General features: G+C 44.0%; 1 protein-coding gene across 4 annotated transcripts in view; it reads left to right on the top strand.

Annotated features, from left to right (window-relative positions):
• The window catches only part of MARCHF8 (membrane associated ring-CH-type finger 8), a 173,521-nt gene extending 157,426 nt beyond the window's left edge, over window positions 1-16,095 (top strand). For 2 of the 4 annotated variants that reach the window (XM_034777697.1, XM_034777696.1), the window contains 5 exons: window positions 4,234-4,313; window positions 4,601-5,449; window positions 7,386-7,566; window positions 10,772-10,919; window positions 13,294-16,095. In XM_034777697.1, the coding sequence (XP_034633588.1) occupies window positions 4,234-4,313; window positions 4,601-5,449; window positions 7,386-7,566; window positions 10,772-10,919; window positions 13,294-13,598 (1,563 nt within the window). In that variant the 3' untranslated portion in view covers window positions 13,599-16,095. The remainder of the gene's footprint in view (window positions 1-4,233; window positions 4,314-4,600; window positions 5,450-7,385; window positions 7,567-10,771; window positions 10,920-13,293) is intronic. The other 2 variants (XM_034777698.1, XM_034777699.1) reach the window with 1 other exon arrangement.
• The last annotated feature ends 1,120 nt before the right edge of the window (window positions 16,096-17,215 follow it).

Raw genomic sequence — 17,215 nt, 5'->3', positions numbered from 1 at the left:
TGCCTGCGGACCCCGAGCCGCCGGAGCAGAGCAGCTGGAGCCGGGGAGGAGAAGTGCCTGGCCGGCGTCTCGGGGTCCGGAGGCAGGGGGGGCTGCCCGAAGCCGGTAGCGCTGGCTCAGGCAGCTCGGCTCTTAAAGTCTGAGAGGGGAGGAGCGGAGCAGAGCAGCCATGGGAGGGGAAGTGCCCGGCCGGCATTTTCCCGGACATGTTTGGCTTTTCGGCAATTCCCCCCGGACGGGGGTTTGATTGCCAAAAAGCAGGACATGTCCGGGAAAAACCGGACGTATGGTAACCCTATGTAAAGTCAGCCTGGCCCTTTACTGAAGCATGCTAGACCCCTAGTTACCATTGCGGGTTGCAAATTATGGGCCAAGTGATTGGTCCTGGTACCTCCATGGCCTGAAGCCAGATGGAGCTGCCTGGTTGGGTTTTGTCTACAGGTGACTAATCAAACCTTGGTGCCTCTTTGTCTTCAGGGTCAGTCATATAAGGCCCCCGCATCCCTTCCCTTTCCCAAGCACCAGACTGACTGCCTCACCTGGGTTCTGGGTAATGATGTCAGGAAAGTAGTGAGCATGCCCAGTGCCTCCCCAATTCTGTGCAGGATGTGGGTCCTGCCGGGCTGATTGACACCCAAGGAGACAACTGGACCATGTGGCCCAAGGCAGCGATCTCTCCCAGTTGGTGGCCCTGAATGGAGAGGGGTTCGGGGCCCATCGGAGTGAAGAAACAAACCCCTTCTCTCTCCAAGCCTGGTTGGAGGGGTGGAGGGGAAGGACACAACCCACAGCAAAGTCCCCATCCTCCAGGCCCCTCTCTTGCCATTTTGTTTCTGTTTAGTTTGGGGGGGGCATACTACTCCCTTTTCTGCACCCTGTCCCCGCACCCCCACGAGAATAACCTCTGTGGGCCCCATGGAGAGCTGTCTGAGGGTTGAATGGTCTCCCCATATCCAAACAGCCCATGGAGTGAGTGTGGAGCCTCTTGATCCCTTCTGCACCATGCCCAGACACCCTAGGTGTGGGCCAGGCCTGTCCTGAGCCCCCACGGACATTGTAGGACTGTAGCAGGGTGATCACCCCACTCCAGCCCTGAAGAGGTTAAAACAGTCCTGGGTGGAGGGCTGCCCTGGGGAGGGCTGGGGAAAAGGGGTTAAAACAGCCAAGCTAGGCTCATTGGAGTAGCAGCCACAGCTGTGGCCAGCTCAATTAGGGCCCAGCTGTCCATGAAAAGAGGGTTGTGGGCCAGAAGCTGCAGGAGTCTCTCTCTAGCTTTGGAGAAAGATGGACCTAGCTGCCTGAAGGAGCAAATGGTACCGTGGACAGAACAGTGCTGGGGAAGGGGCAGACGGAGTTGGGGAGCTCAGGCCTGGCAACCTCCCAGGCTGCGGCCTGGCAACCTCCCAGGCTGCGGCCTGACAGGAGGGCCTAGAGAGGTACTGGGCTGCAGGGAATGGCAGCAGGTCCAAGCCCCCCTTGCCAGTGATGAGTGGCCATTACACTGCAGTCTGCCCCAGTGAACAAGGGGTAGATGATGACTGGCAGTAGCCACTGAGGCAAGGGGGGGATAGAGGGTTGGGGGTTCCCCTTGGAGGGGAGACCCAGCATCTGGGGTACTGTGGTAGGCAGAACCCCAAGGTAAGGGGCACCATGGTCTGGGAGGGACATGGGGGCCTGAGGCAGGTGAGCCACCAGCCAGCAGCGGGCGCTCTGAGCTGGAGAAGAGCTAATTCCTAGGATGACCAGCAGGAGGCGCCGCGCCAATGAGTCTTACTTCGCTACAAGGATGTTTGCATGGTCCTTCCTGCCATGGGAAGCAGAGCCAGGATTGGGTCCTGTATGCAGAGTCCATATTGCCAGATACTTTCTAAATCTTGTTCTTTCAAGAGCCTGAGATGTGTTTTATCTCTTGAGTAAACTCCTGTGCGTCCAGCAACATCTGCATTTGTGTTTCCAAGGCATAGTGTGATGTGCTGTTCCATTGGGTCAATATTTTGTTTTTAAAAGCTTGCTAAATATGTCCTTAAACACTACAGCATTTTAAAAAATCTCATTAATGCACGTTTGCATAATTACTGCAGATCCAAATGTCAGCTTCCACACTGAAGTGGCAGTGATGTTTTTTTTGAAAAACAACCACAATTATCACAAAAAAATCATGTTGGGAGACAAGAACATTTAACGTTCGAGAAAAACCTGTTTTGAAGTTGATGCTAAGGCAGTAAAACAAAGAGACAAAACTAAAGAATTTCCAAAAAACATCTGGCACTGTCTTGAACTCACCTCAACACGTGTAGGTGAGGATTCACTCTATTGCCAGGGTGTTGATTCACATAGTATAAAATATATGAGCTATGGTCCTCAGGGCAAAGCTAATATAACCAACTGTTGATGTGCAGTTTGTTGGTTTGTCACACCCTTAACATAATTCAAACAGATTTTGGCCTGATGTTTTCTGTGACTATTATTTTATAGGTGACCTCTCTGGTAGGATACCCAACTATCTATAAGTAAAGTCATGCATATTCTGTGGCAAGCTGAACCTAAATTCTGCAGTAAAATTCCTAAAGCTTGTGGCAACTTCATTTTAAATGTACCACAGAGGGTTTTAATAAATTAAATATGGGATTAAATATTACACTCAGTACAGTAGTCCCTGTGCTATATATTTTGATAGTAAACTGTGTATTTAACTCTGTCCCACATTTTTAGTTTTTATATGCCAAAGATTTTTGTACTGACCCTGCAGAACTGCATTGCAAAAGTTTTCGTTGGGAAGCTCGAGTTTTGGCAGCTGGATAAGGGGCAGTTGAGGTATCTGGTAGTTGAAGAAATGTAGAAATGTGAAGCAGTCTGGGATTGTGATCAAGCTATTAGCTGGATGTTTCTGCTAAAGGTTCAACAATGAAAGCATTAATGCTGTCATTTTAAATTGTCATCTTTTGGTTGACTGAGATGAATGGGGCATTTAGCTCCTTTCAAAACTCTTTTTTTTTTTTCAGGCTGCCTGCAGACTCAGGCAGATGACAATGCACTGTTCAGGTTTTCAAGCTTTGCTTTGCAACCAAAATGGCTAGAAACATAATTTTACTTTTAAATAAAAGTTGGGATTCTAGAGCACAACTCTGCATCAAGGGTCAAAATACACAGCAAATTCTTCAGCCATGGAATGTGAGGAAGTCTGTCTACAGGTTACCTATGTACATAGAGGTTACACATAGCTGATTCCTTCACCTGAAGATTCACAGGAAACTTCAGAATGGTGGAAATATTTCACATTCACCAATACATGAATGTTAGGTCACGTGGTCCTATTCCCTGCCAGGGCAGGATTACGCCATACTGTATTTGTGTTAGAGATTTTTCCATTCCAATTTTAAATGTGCCAGATGCTGGAGCATCTACCACTTTCCCATGTTGATTATTCCACAGTCTAGTCTGTTGCTTTTCCTGAGATTCAACCTACATTTTCCCTCTCTTAATTTCAGCCCAAATGGATGATCTTTATTTTTCATTTGGGTGTGCAGAACTCTGGATTCTTCAGCTGTTGCATTTCAGGCTGTGATCTTGTCAGGTCTCCACAAGCTAAGCGCCACCAGGGTTTGCCTCCGCACAGATGGGAGGCCCTGTCAGTGTAAACCCAGAATATAAAACCTCAAAGTATAAAGAGCACATCAGGGAGGGGTCTGATTCAGCATGGGGCGCTCTTTCCTGGGAGCTGGTACTGAACATATGCCCCAGAATGGTGTCTGGGATACTGGACTGTTGATGATCTGACTCTTAGAAAGCCAAGGCCCTGGCCTCTTGTCGTCATTAAAAGTCCCGTGGTATTTTCGAATAGGAGTGTTAGCTCCTGTGTGCTAGCTAAATCCTAATTAGGTAAATACTCTCTCCCTGTCTAATTCCTTCTTTGAATGAATATGGCATTCTTCATTTCCTGAACTGTTGTTCTTTGTAGAGTTTAAAAGCTGCCAGGTTCCACCCCAGAGAAGGCTGCATTTTGGTGTTAAGAGGTGTGCTCCAGGTATATGAATACCTCTTCCAAGAGTTGTGATGGTGTACGCTCATTAGTCAAACTAAGCTCTTTGACATTCAGTACTTGTCTCCACAAACCTCACGCATCTACAACTAACCCAAGAGAACTGGATCTGATGCAGTATCTGCCCCCAGATACTGTGTTTGATACTAAAGACTGGTGCTACATAAAAGCTGACCTGTCATTTCTTATTGCAGGCTGGCAGTCCAACCTCCGTTTCTGCTCCTCATAGCTTCTCTCGGACTTCTGTTACACCATCCAATCAGGACATCTGCAGGTAATGTTTGTTGTTTGTAGAACTGCAGTGGGCCTGTATAAGGACCAATTTATGAAAAAAATCATGTACACCAGGAAGTAAGCAATCTAGGGCTCCGATTCTAAATGTCCCATTTGTTTCTCTTGAATACTGTCTAGCGCTGCTCCATGGGATCCACTTACTGTTTGCTTGCTGTGTTTACCATCCCCACACTAGCCATAATTCTTGTTTCTTCACTTTGATTATATGTGTTCTCTTGTATAATTGTTTTTACTTTCTGTGCTTTTATTCCACTGTTCTGCATGCAGTTCCAGTGCAGTGTTTTCTGAATGTTGTCATCACAGTCCAGTGCAGTCTGCTGTTGTCTTGAAAAATCCTCACTGCCAGAATTCTCTGACACAAGGGGTCACAGTGACAGTAATCTGTCAGGACACGTTACAGGCATCAAAAAGAAACTCACATGGGCAGGATTGGGTCCATGCGCTCGAGTCTGCTAAAAATGCAAAAGCCACCCGTGCTCTTAAATTCTCCAAGTCCCTCAACGACATGGACCAGAAGGCACAGAGCACAACAGAGGGCTCTAACTATGGGGAGCGAACGTGCTCTGAAGGCAAACTGACCCCGACACAGGAGCAGTGTTTAAGGATTAACAGATTTAATCAGAAAGAGAAGAAATTGCTCAATCTCAGGCCTTTTTTTAGCAATTCTAAACACTCTTACATGCCGTCTCTTTGCACCACCTACTCGAGCGCTTCGGGAGCAACCGAGAACCACCACGCGGTGCATATACCTCTCCTGGATGACAAGGTGGACAATGAGACATCATCAAGAAGCAAAAAGCTGCTGCGCTACCTCTTCTCCTTCTCCCACAGCTCGAGTGCCAGCAGCCTGCATAAGTTCCATGAACTAGAGAGCTATCCAAGCCACTTCCAAACTGCAAAATCCTCCAGTGTGCTGGTGGAAAGCACAGGCTTCTGCTCTGATGACATGGGGGATGACGACGTATTTGAGGACAGTGCCTCCGTGAGGTTGAAAGCAAAAGAGCTGCGGGCACCACTCTGTTCAGTTGAGAAAGACAGTGACCTAGACTGCCCTTCTCCCCTGTCAGAAAAATTCCCCCCTCTTTCCCCTGTTTCCACGTCGGGGGATGCCTGCAGGTTGGTTTACAGAGAACACCTTCCTCCGTCCCCTCCCACACTCGGCAGTGACCTGCTCTGCTTTCTCTGCCTTTGTGTTCTCTCACCTTGCTTTAATATGTGCAGTTTGAGGCCTGCTGCTTTTCCAATGCTTTATTAGTCCGCTAAGTGGAAGCTTCCCTTTGAGTCAATAAATTCTTTGCAACCCAAAGCAATTTGTTTCACAGCTCCGCGTTCCAAGGTGGTTTTATTGGTGCCAAACCCAGGAATATCTGAGAGAATCAGCTACACATATTAAAGGCCAAGCTGAACTTAGCTTAAAGAGCAATGTGCTTTGCTGACGGTCATTGGAAAATGGGCCATTTAAGTGTCACTTCCCAGATTTGATCAACTTATATATGATTTTTTTTTTTAAAGCTTTTCTGTTCATTTCCATGTATCTATTCATAAAGGGCCTCAGGTGAAAAGTGTAATTCAAGGGCTCGCTGTTAGCGATGAGCCAGAACGTGACCCTGATGCGTGTCCATCACATGGGGTCAAACAAGTGAGGTGTGGTCTGGATGGACTGTGCCACTGCAGAAAGTTAACCAGATCCGGAAGATATAAAGCCCCATCAGAGGCAGCTACCTCGCTCTGCCCCCTCATTCGGGTGCAGAGTCTGCCACTCTGCCTCAGCCTGGTTTTGGGTAGGCACTCGGTATAGTGAGAACTAGCACATCCCCTGTTCCCCTACCAATCATCCTCTCCAACTCCTCTCTCTCCCCTACAAGTGATCCAGCCCCTGCAAAGGCCCATAATGTATCCCCTGCTTCCCGACTCCTTCCCTGTTACCACCTGCCTCCCCAGTGCTACTCACCCTGCCCCATTTTTCAGCACAATCCACCTCATTGCTGGTTCTCATCCCTGGGCCCCAGTGATACTTGCCAGCCCACTCACCTTCACCACTTGGCTCCTCAGCCAGCAGTCAGGGTGTGAACTAGCAGCTGGGTCACGTGGACTCAGCAAGGGATTCCAACAGTGGGTAGGCGGGATGCTCCAGAAGATATTGGCCCCATCCTCATTGGCCTTCTGCACTCATGCCCCCAATGTTATTCTTCACAAACTTTTTAAAACAACCTCATAGGAAATTAATTATCAGTCTGCTTCCGTGGCAATATGCAGAACCAAGTGTCTCTGTTAACTGGAACTTGAAATGGAATTGGAACTGCAGTACCTTGGAGTGGCAATGTATTGGGAGAGGAGCTACTCAGTGCCTGCTAGGTTAATCGGTAGAGAGTATGGGGAACCTTACTGTAGCTGTCATTGGCAGCCATTACAAAGTGAGTGAGTAGAGATGGGGCAGAAGATCTAAACATTCCCAACTTTGGCAAGAGTCAGACCGGAGCTTTGCAGCCTGAGTCCATCTCTTGGTAACTTTTACTAGAAATAATCCGTTCCAGAAGGCAAGATCCAGGCCTCGTAGGTTAGCCCTTCATGTTCTTGTGGAGTTTGTGTGTGGTGGTTTCCGTTTTTTTTTTTTGTTTGTTTTGTTTTTTTTTAATTGTAAACCACAGTTAGGTTTACACCTCTGTGAGCATGTTCTGTCATGGGAAGTGTCCGTACTGCTTAAATGCCACTCTCAGTAAAGTACTATTGTTCTGGTAGACAAGATGATGTGTTGTAATTACTTATCCTGTTCTTTCTCTTTTCATTACCAAATCTCTTTCAGACCTTGTGTGTCTGCCTGGTGAGCTAGAGAGAAATTGTGTAGTTAGCAGTGTTTGTGCTCAGTTATTGTGTGTCGCATTTTATTTTATTTGTTGGTTTTTCTTATTGATAAATTTCTTTGTTTGAAATGTATGTCATTTGGGATCTGCATTGGTTGACTGTGCGTGATCACAAATGTTAAAAGCCTCCTCTACGTTGTTTCCCTGTCTCTGCTGCTGCCTCCTAATGAGCTGCTTTGCTCCTGATTCAGGATATGTCACTGTGAAGGAGACGAGGAGAGCCCCTTGATTACCCCCTGTCACTGCACAGGAAGTCTTCATTTTGTGCACCAAGCCTGCCTGCAACAGTGGATCAAGAGCTCAGACACCCGATGTTGTGAACTCTGCAAGTATGAGTTCATCATGGAGACCAAATTAAAACCTCTACGAAAGGTAGGTCCAAGGACTGGTTCCAAAGAAATAATTTGCCTTAAAAGTGTGGCACTGCTCGGAAAAGTGACTCTTTTTTTAAACATGGCATAGTGGGACTCCATGCTTATCACCCCCCTCAGTGATTCCGTATACAGTCTGCTCAATTTTATAATCTGTATTTTCTACGTGAAAATGCAACCTGGGATCTGAGAGTCAAGCTGGATTTTTTTCTGGTTTCATGCATCACCAATAATAAAGAATCTGCTATCAGAACTTAATTGATGCTGCCGAAGCCAGAAAAGAATCAATTTTCTTCTCCAGTGACTGGGTTGGCTCCGCAGGGCTAACAGGAATAAAAAGGAGGAAACATTTATTGTAGTCTGCAAGGTCAGCAGCTGTAACTCTGAAAGTACACCAGGAACTGATCTGTTTTGTTAGGACCTACCATTTCTACAGTCACCTTTCAGAGCCGAGACCCACTCTAAAGCACAGAATTTGCTGTACTGTTACCCATATGGTTTATGAATTTTCTTGAAGATGTGGGAATTGTAAGCTCTGTATTTTTCATATTTATTTGTAAAATGATTCCATTGAAGTCTTTGGTTACGTAAAAAATAATAATGTAGCAAATTATTTTTTTAAAGCCAAAATCTTATTTACGGTACAATGAAATTCACCTAGAAAAACAATGTTTTGTTTCTTTTTTGCACTAAACATACATAGTAACATTTTACTAGTTCAACTTGCTAGAACCAACAGCTGTTGTTTAACACCTTCTGCCATCTATACACCCACTGACTTACCTTACCGATACTAAAGAACACAAGGATCTGTCCATTGGTGTGTCCGGTATCCATTTTCCTATCCCAAATACCTCTGTCTTTCAAAGGCAGTTGATGCTCACCAGCAGGATTTCTGGATAGGAACCACTAATATTCTTAGCACTGGCAGATTTCAGCCACCTTCATCTTTCATACAGAAGTGCAGTCTGCAAAATATATAGCTCAGGACATGATGCTGTTCTGAACAGAGAGACCTCTTAGATCACGATGGAGACCTGCATTTTGGGACCTGTCGTTTCTGCCAGCCGTGCCTCCTTATTATGGAGGAACTTAGCTGTGAGCTGCACTGTAGAACATCCTGGGTGCCATTGGGCCTGCAGGTCATGCTTTGGCCATCCCTGATGTCAGACCCCAAAGAGAAGACAAAAAATAAATAAAAATAAAGGCGTGGATAAAAACACAATAGTCTAAATTAACAAATTGGCTAGTAGTTTGGGGTGTCTGTTTTTTGGGGTGTCAAATTTGGAACACCTTGAGTGGATGCTCAGCATTTTCTAAAAATCTGGTCCCTGTGAGGCATACCACATTGGGCACCCAAATCCAAAATCCACGCATCATTTCTGAAAATTTAATCTATTATGAAGAAACCAGGTGCCAAAAATAATAGGGACAAAACCATAAGTGGGGGAGATGGGGAGGAGGGAACACAAACAAAATGGAATTAGCCCTCAAAAATAGAAGCTCAATATTCCTGAGATTAAACTGCAGTCAAGCTGACATCTCATCCTCAACTCCTCCTCTATCGTATCCTGTCAATCAGGAGAAAATAACCTGTAGCTGGACTGTGAACAAGAGAAGGCCAAAATATAGGCTTGGTGCTTGCCAGTAGCATAAGACCCAAACTGATCATCCCAGGCTTAACTTCAAGTCCCAGTGGAGTTAAAGCAGTCATGAATCAGGTCTGTAAAGTGTTTGACCCATTGACCCCATAAGGAGAGAGTCAGAGATTTCTAAGAGAGCTAGGAAACAACAACCCTGCTTATGAAGTAGAGCTGGTCAAAACATAGGAGTTTTTTTCCATGGAAAATTTTTATGAAAATGAAATAAAAAATCATTTTAATCTAAGTTTTCCACAGGAAACGATTTTTGGCAGAATTTGGAAACACAAATATTTTGGCCAAACACAAAAATATTTTGATTTGGAAATGCTGCCACGGTGCCTCATGGGAGTTGTGGTTGGGAAGCCTCAAGCTCCTTTTTCTCTTCTGTACGCTCTTCTCAGGAGAGAAAAAGGATACAAATTCATCCATGCATTGTCAAATGCAACCCAATGGGCTTGCATAGCTGTAATGGAGAAGAGACCGTGGCTCACAGTGTACATAGAGAAGGTGTGTGAAGGGTTTGTCCAGTGTGAATATGAGACTGAAATGCCAGACCCATTCTCAAATGCATCAAAAATAAAAGCCTTTTTTGAGTGATTACCAGTAGTTGGTAAATGTCTATAAAATTGTCTAATTTTTCTGCATCCTTCCTACTTAGTAATGGCCAAAACATTGTGGTTTCTAATGGGACTATAACAGAATCATTGACGGCTTGGTAATTGGCATAAATCTGGGCATTTCAGATGGTACTTCATCTCATTGTCTCTGCTGGTTATTCAGAGGGGAAATGTGGTTCCGGATTAATGCACTTGAATATAAAACATAGGTAGCAACTTCCATTGTTTGATCGAATAGCGCAGTGTACACACACTGAGTACCTAGACCTAAAAGCATCAGTTTCCATTGCTTGAACTAAAGTTAGGCTTTACACCTGGGGGCTATAACAGACTCCTATCCTCTGTGGGTTGGGTACAGAGACGGGCATGTAACACACACTGACCACTAGCTCGCCCATTCATTTCTATAGCAGTGTTTTTATATTAGCGGTGCCAAACCTTTCTGAGCAACTACCATTTTGCCAGGCATACCTGCTGGTGCCCCCCACCTCTCATTCGGCCACAGAGCAGTGGTCACTCTTAACAGGCAGTGTTGCTTAGGCTGTACAAAACTGGGGTTGGGATCAGCCCGAGCTCTGCTGCACCACTGGAGTGTGTACAAGTAAATAAGGTGTGAGCAGCAACAGTGCACCGAGGCCCAGCACAGAGATTTATCATTAAGACCTGCTCCTGCTCCCACTGAAGTCATGGGAGTAAGATTGGGGCCAAAAGTCACAAGGGAGAAACTGGAATGCCAGTCAGTACTGCTTGAACTTGCACCCTGATATATGGACTAGTGGGTTGAGGCAACTACCTGACATAATGACTTTTAAAAAGAAGTGCTTCTGTGTACTGTGAGGAAAACAGCCTCTGCCTGTCAGGTGTGTTCACTAGTGTTCCTTTCATCCACTGCTCTCGCTTCCACAAACCTCTAACCACTTGCTCTGCCTTCTGGATTTCTTGCTAGTGGGAGAAGTTGCAGATGACGGCCAGTGAGAGGAGGAAGATCATGTGCTCTGTAACATTCCATATCATTGCCATCACCTGCGTCGTGTGGTCTCTGTATGTCCTTATAGACAGGACTGCTGAAGAGATTAAACAGGGACAGACTACTGGTATGTTACTTTATTTTGTTTCATATTTAAGTGACTCTGAATGCAAAGAGGCAGATCTATTGAGCAAGATGTCTTTTTTTAAACTGTCAGATCTCTGGCTTTAGTAATTAAAATAAGGCCCAAAGTTGCACCATTTTAACTAAAGGTGTGATTCTAAACCAGGTTAGTTAAACTAGTGCAACTTTGTGTGTGGACATTCTTAAATCAATTTAAACCTGGCTTATCAGTTTAGTTTGCACCAGTAAAATGTATAGCTGTGAGCTAATCCAGTCTAACCAGTTTTAAACCAATATAAGTGTTCACACACAAAGTTGCACTGCTTTAACTAAATCTATTTTTAAACTGGTACCAATCCTGTGTAGACAAGGCCTAAGTGTTTCCTGCTTTTTATTCCTAGTAGCCCTGCAGAGCTAGCACAGCTAAAAAGAGAGGGAGCTGGATTCAGCTACTCCTTGTTCATCAATAAGAGAATTGTGTGTTAAAGTCCAATCAGTTACATGATGTTTTGACACAGTTGTCACTAAGGACAGAATTTGTCCTGCTGAAATTTCATTCCTGGTGGTGATGCATGAACCACAAAGAACCTAGCCTGACTCTGAGATCTCAGGTTGCGTTTGAAGGGCTAGCAGTGGATATATTTTAAATATATTTTACTTGTAAGCAAAGCACATTTGCTGTGGAAATAATTGAGCGTCAATAAACTTGGAAGCCCACAGTCATTTTTACACTCTCTTTTCAGAGTGCAGCCACTCTTCAAAATATACATTTTCATGACTTACTGTCGTTTTTCATTTTCAGTTGTAGTTTGATTGTACTTGATTTTTGTTCAGCAAAGAGGCTGCTTTGAATGAAAGCTTCTGGTCTCTCTTCCATCTGACAGCATCATCTATGGCAGTAGTGAAAATTGTTGGCCTTTTAATGCAAGGGATCAATATGCTTATGAAAAGCATGTGCTTTCAAACATTTACAGCCTTCAGGTCATTTTAGATAAATATTTTAGATGAGCATAAATAGGAATAGCATGAACTTTTAGTACTTGGTACTGTACTCCGTTTCAGAATTCAAATGAAATGAGCAATCTGATGAGTACTACAGTAAGCTGGCTAGTGTGCGTGTGTGCATGCGTGCATGCACCACTGCTTCCGTTGGACAGAATCTGAACTACTGGGCTGCGTGGCATAGGTCCTATACTGCTAACAGCTAATGAGATTGCATTTGTAACCAAGTGGCAGGATCCTGTGCTTTTCGAGCAAGAGAATCTGAGTTCTATCCCTGCCACTGCTGAGCAGTTCTGAATGGTCAGGTGTGTGCAGCACAGTGACAGATGTGGTGTCCGAGGAGGTCATGGATTTGTTACAATATTGTTGATTCTCCATGAAACTTGAAAATGGATGGATCAGCATGATGTCATGGTCTTTCCTGCAATGCCCCTGACCAGCCAGTAGTGGAGAGGGTTGATACGTATAGTACCTATGCTGGAGAAGGTATGCAATACTAATGGTCTCTAATTCTAGCAGACAAAGCTATAATAAGATCCACTGTCTGGACGTTCAATAGGGACAAATTCAAACTAAAATAATACTGCACATTTGTAATAGCGAGGGTAAGCTTACCAAGAGATGTGGTAAATTCTCCACCATTTACAGCCTTTAAATCAAGATTGGACGTCTCTTTCTAAAAGAGATGCTGTAGTTCAACTTCAAGTTATTGGGCTGGATGTAGGGACTACTAGGTGAAGCTGTCTGGCCTATGCTAGGCACGAGGTCTGACTAGATGATCCCTTTCAGCCTCAAAGCCTGTGAATCCATATGTTGTGTGAACACTGAGTGGGCAGGAAGAGGTATAAAGGAGACTGAACTGTTTGCGAGTTGCTAGTTATACCCTGTAGGGGATAGTACTCCCAGTGGGCTCTACACAAAGTAAAGTAGGGGGGGTTGAGTGTGAACAGACCTGTTAACTGGAATTGACAAGCTTTCAAAAACGAGAACATAACTGTTGGTATAACAAGAACTATTTGCATTAAACAAACCCTGTGACAGAAAATGGTGTACTCGTATAGAGAACTGCCTACCACGCTTGCACCCTGTGGACTTTGAGAATTGGACTGTCTGCTGCTCAAGTCTGGGACCTGACTTACCTCTTCTGTAAAGTGCCCTGTACACCTATGGCATCTTATCAATAATAATAAAGGAACCTGGGAGTGATCAGATCCGTTTGCTTTCATACAGTACTGCCAAGGATTTTAACCCAAATCCCCTACCAAATTCAGATGGGTTTGGATTTGAGATTCTGATTGTGGCCTATTCTGTGTCTCTCATTTAAAGGATACTGTGCAGCCTAACTAATATTAATGTGGTCCTTTCCTTTTCTCCAGGGATTCTAGAATGGCCATTTTGGACTAAGCTGGTAGTTGTGGCTATTGGCTTCACTGGAGGACTCCTGTTCATGTATGTACAGTGCAAAGTATATGTACAGCTGTGGAAGAGACTTAAGGCTTATAACCGAGTAATATATGTACAGAACTGTCCGGATACTAGCAAAAAGAGTATCTTTGAAAAACCTGCATTAATGGAGCCAAATGTTGAAAATAAAGAAATGCTTGGGGTCCACCATTCGGATACAAACTCTTCACATTACACGGAGCCTGAAGACTGTGGTGCAGAAATCCTTCATGTCTGATCTTTGGGGGCTGGGGAAGGGTGGGGGTTCTGTATGTTCCTGAAGATCAAAAGCATCATTGTTTACTGCAAACTGCTCTAACTTTTTAAAATCAGCTAACAGCCTAGCGCTGGCGGATTACTTTTTTTTTTTTTTTTTTTTTACCCCCTCCTGACACATCTGTCAGTATGTTATCATGGTTCCATACCTCTCGATGTTTCATCTCTCAGACTGGCCTGTACAAAGAGACACTGGAGGCTTCACTGGATGAGGCAAGGCGTCAGAGTACGGCAAGTCCGGTGTGAACCATCATCAGCTTCATGGAGTCTGCTTCTTTTTAAAAGACCGCTCGCTCTAAACTATCCCAGAATGCATGTGGGGCAATTTAAGCCTTGATGAGAAGATGGCTTCAGACATTGAGGAACAGCTGAGAGAGAGGAATGAGAGACCTTGAATCTAATCTACCGCTAACACTGCCACTAACATTTCTCGTAGGCAGCGGCTATAAGATTATGCTTTACATATTGTGATAAAGGACTCACAAAGCATATAGCACTTTTTAAAGTCTTTATTTTGTAATATATGTGTCCAATGAGAATGAAACTTGAAAGAATGTCTCATTTCAAAATACCCCTTTTTAATACTCTCTCTTGATCCATTTACATCCTATTAGGTCCTAAACCTCTTGCCTTACAAAAATCTAATGTGGTTTCCAACGCATACCCACAGCATAACACTAAAAACTCTGCTTCTTGGGGGTTTTCTCTCAGGAGAAAATTTTTCAAAGAATATTGCACTTGTGACTTGTAAATGGAGAGTAGTGGATGTAAAATGTTTGTTTTAATATGTAATAGTTTCATTGTTCTGGGGGGTTTTTTTTGTTTGTTTTAAATCAACTACATAGTTGATAGACCTGCACATATCCCTGATGTAACTGTCATTCCAGCCGCTGGCAAAGGGGCTTGGACACTATTGGTAAAATGTGAGCTCTTTAGAAAAAAAAAAAATACAGCTGAAAATGGTTTGCCTTCTTTAATGCTGTGTTCTGCGTGACTCACCCAAGAATTTGACAACATGAAGAAGGGGTGTTGAAAACAACTATTAAGGAGTAGTAAATATTGCATAGGGTCTCCTGTCTCTACATAGCTGAGGTTGAAACCGCCTTCCTATTTTAGCCCAAATTTTGATATATTCCTTGGTCGGAGTGATTTTGATTTGTTTGTTTTAAACCTGTGAATGGCTGATTGTATGAACTGTTTGATGGGAAGAGGAACATGTATGGAGTCAGGGTGAGGAGTACTGGGTAGAGTTGTCCAAATGTTTAAAAGTACATGAGCTTTCTTAGGGAATCATTCTTTCAACCAGAGTAAGGTGAAGGTTGTCTCAATCCCAGACCTCATTAAACCAGACCATAGTGTCAGCATCATTGAAATGGAAAAGTCATAATTAAAAGGTATTGCAAAAGGTTTCTAGTTTTAAGAGCTGACTTGCTCCATTCGGGTCCAATCCAACTCCCAATAAAGTCAATGGGAATCTTTTTATTGACAGTAATGGGAGTTGCACTGGGCCTCTTAGTTCATTAGGAAATCTGTTTACGTGTTGGAATATTCGACCAAATCCCAAGGTCTTTATCCAGGGTTTATTCAATCCTTTCTCAGGCAAACTCCCACTGAGCAAGGGTTTGGCCCAAAGAAAATAGTTGGACACTGGAAAGGAAGAACTGCAGATTAGAGAAATTTCCATAAAAATGTGACATTATTTTTTGTCTTGATCTTTTTGATAAAAATCTGTGGATTTATTTGAGGCAAATGAGTGAGGATGCTAAGAGGACATCAACCAGTGGTTTCTAAAGCCTGTGTGAGTGGGCACGCGTGCGTGCATGTTTTTTTTTTTTTTTTCCCTCCAAGCTTACTGGCCCTGGTCTTTGTTAATAACATGTACCTGTTTTGGGGATGCTTAAAAACATTGCACATCTCTGGACAATCTATCAAGCTGCACTGGCATAAACTTGTCGCTGTGGTGGGGCCATGACGTTCCACACTCAGCCAGTATAGGCAGGCGAGAACCCTCCCTTCTACCATCTAGGCAGTCCTCATTTCCCCATGCATGCAGTCTGTTGCCTGTGTCTGCTACATTCTAAAGTGCAATTATCTGGGCCCCTTTCTGAACACCCTTCTTCCCAACGTCCCGGCAGTGACCATGGTCTGTTCACTAAAACCCAGATCACGTGGTATTTTTTATGTTTGGTGAACAGGTTAAGCAAATCGACTCAGGTGGGTTAAATACCAGGTCTTCATCAAATTCTTAATAAATTTTCATGCATGCAAGGCTGCAAGGATTAAAAATTAACATAGAGTCATCTCCAGGGTAGTGCTGTCTGCAGTCTCATCTGACCGGGACCTTTTGAGAAACATTACTAGAGTTAGTTTGATATTTTGGAAGCTTAGCATAGCTTATGCCAGCTGCTGTACAATACACTGCTAAAGACTCTCCCCCCCCCACCCCCACACCCTACCAATTTATCTTGTCTTACAAATACATACTTTCTAATTGAAATAGGCTGCAAAAGAATTGTGTATGAGACTGTTAGCCATCCCGTTGTCATCCATGGTCTTTCCCCAATTCCTCTTTCATAAGCAGAATTAGGGCCTGATATTTCAACCCTTACACGTGTAAATAATCATCCTGTGTAGTCCCATTGAAATCAATAGGACTGCTGATGAGAGTAAGGGCTGCAGAATCGGACCTTTACTTTGTATCTTACTGTTTTTCACCCATCCTGATGTTGTTTTTCATGTTGATTCTTTCCCACTGAGCCTTCAGAAACTTCATTTTCCTTCTTTACCACAGTGCCATCTGGTGGTATACGCAAGTCTGAATGGTGCTTTATCACCCTTAGTAAGGAAGTTCTGTTGATCTTTTGCAGCCGTCCCAAGGCTTTTACCCTGGTTCTAATGAGTCCTGTCATTCTCCCTAGATTTGGATCATGATAGTGACCATTCACCATCAAAATACACATTCCAAGCTCCTCTTATATGATGTACTTCCAGCTGAACAGCAAAACTATGGCAGAATTGTCTTTTCTTTCTCTTTCTCCTGTTCATCCCCACTGAAGTCAAGGAGCTGCAGAGGTGCAAGTGAGAGCAGAATTTGAGTCAAAGAGGACATGTGCTTAATTTAACTTCTATGGCATTATCCATAGATTATCCATAAACTATTGTGTTGATTGCTGTCTGCATAATAAAAACACTCTGATCTAGTGGAAAGCCCCCCACCCGGCTCCCTTTCCCATGTCTTGTCAGTCCAAAGTCCTGTCCAGAAAATGTCAGGCTACGCCAAGGAAAATCTCCCTGCAGCATCATATCCAATACGGCGGCAGGGTCACAAACACCCACGAGGTTAGAATTATAAATGTGTATTCAAGAAGACTGATCATCTTTAAAATATTTTCATGTATTAAACCCCTATGAAGTCTCAGGATTCTCCTAAACTAACCCTTTATGGGGGAGAGATTTAAAGGAAACAAACTGCCACCATCACAACATGGTGCCCTCTGTTCCGTAGAGATGGGCCTGAGCTGCCAACTTTAGATCTAGGCCTGGAGCCAAATATTCCTGGAGTTCTGATTCAGGGCTTTG

Source organism: Trachemys scripta, chromosome 7, assembly GCF_013100865.1.
Source record: "Trachemys scripta elegans isolate TJP31775 chromosome 7, CAS_Tse_1.0, whole genome shotgun sequence".
NCBI classification, from domain to species: Eukaryota; Metazoa; Chordata; order Testudines; family Emydidae; genus Trachemys; species Trachemys scripta.
The sequence above is the reverse complement of the archived record's forward strand: the minus strand, read 5'-3'. Positions and strand labels throughout refer to the sequence as shown.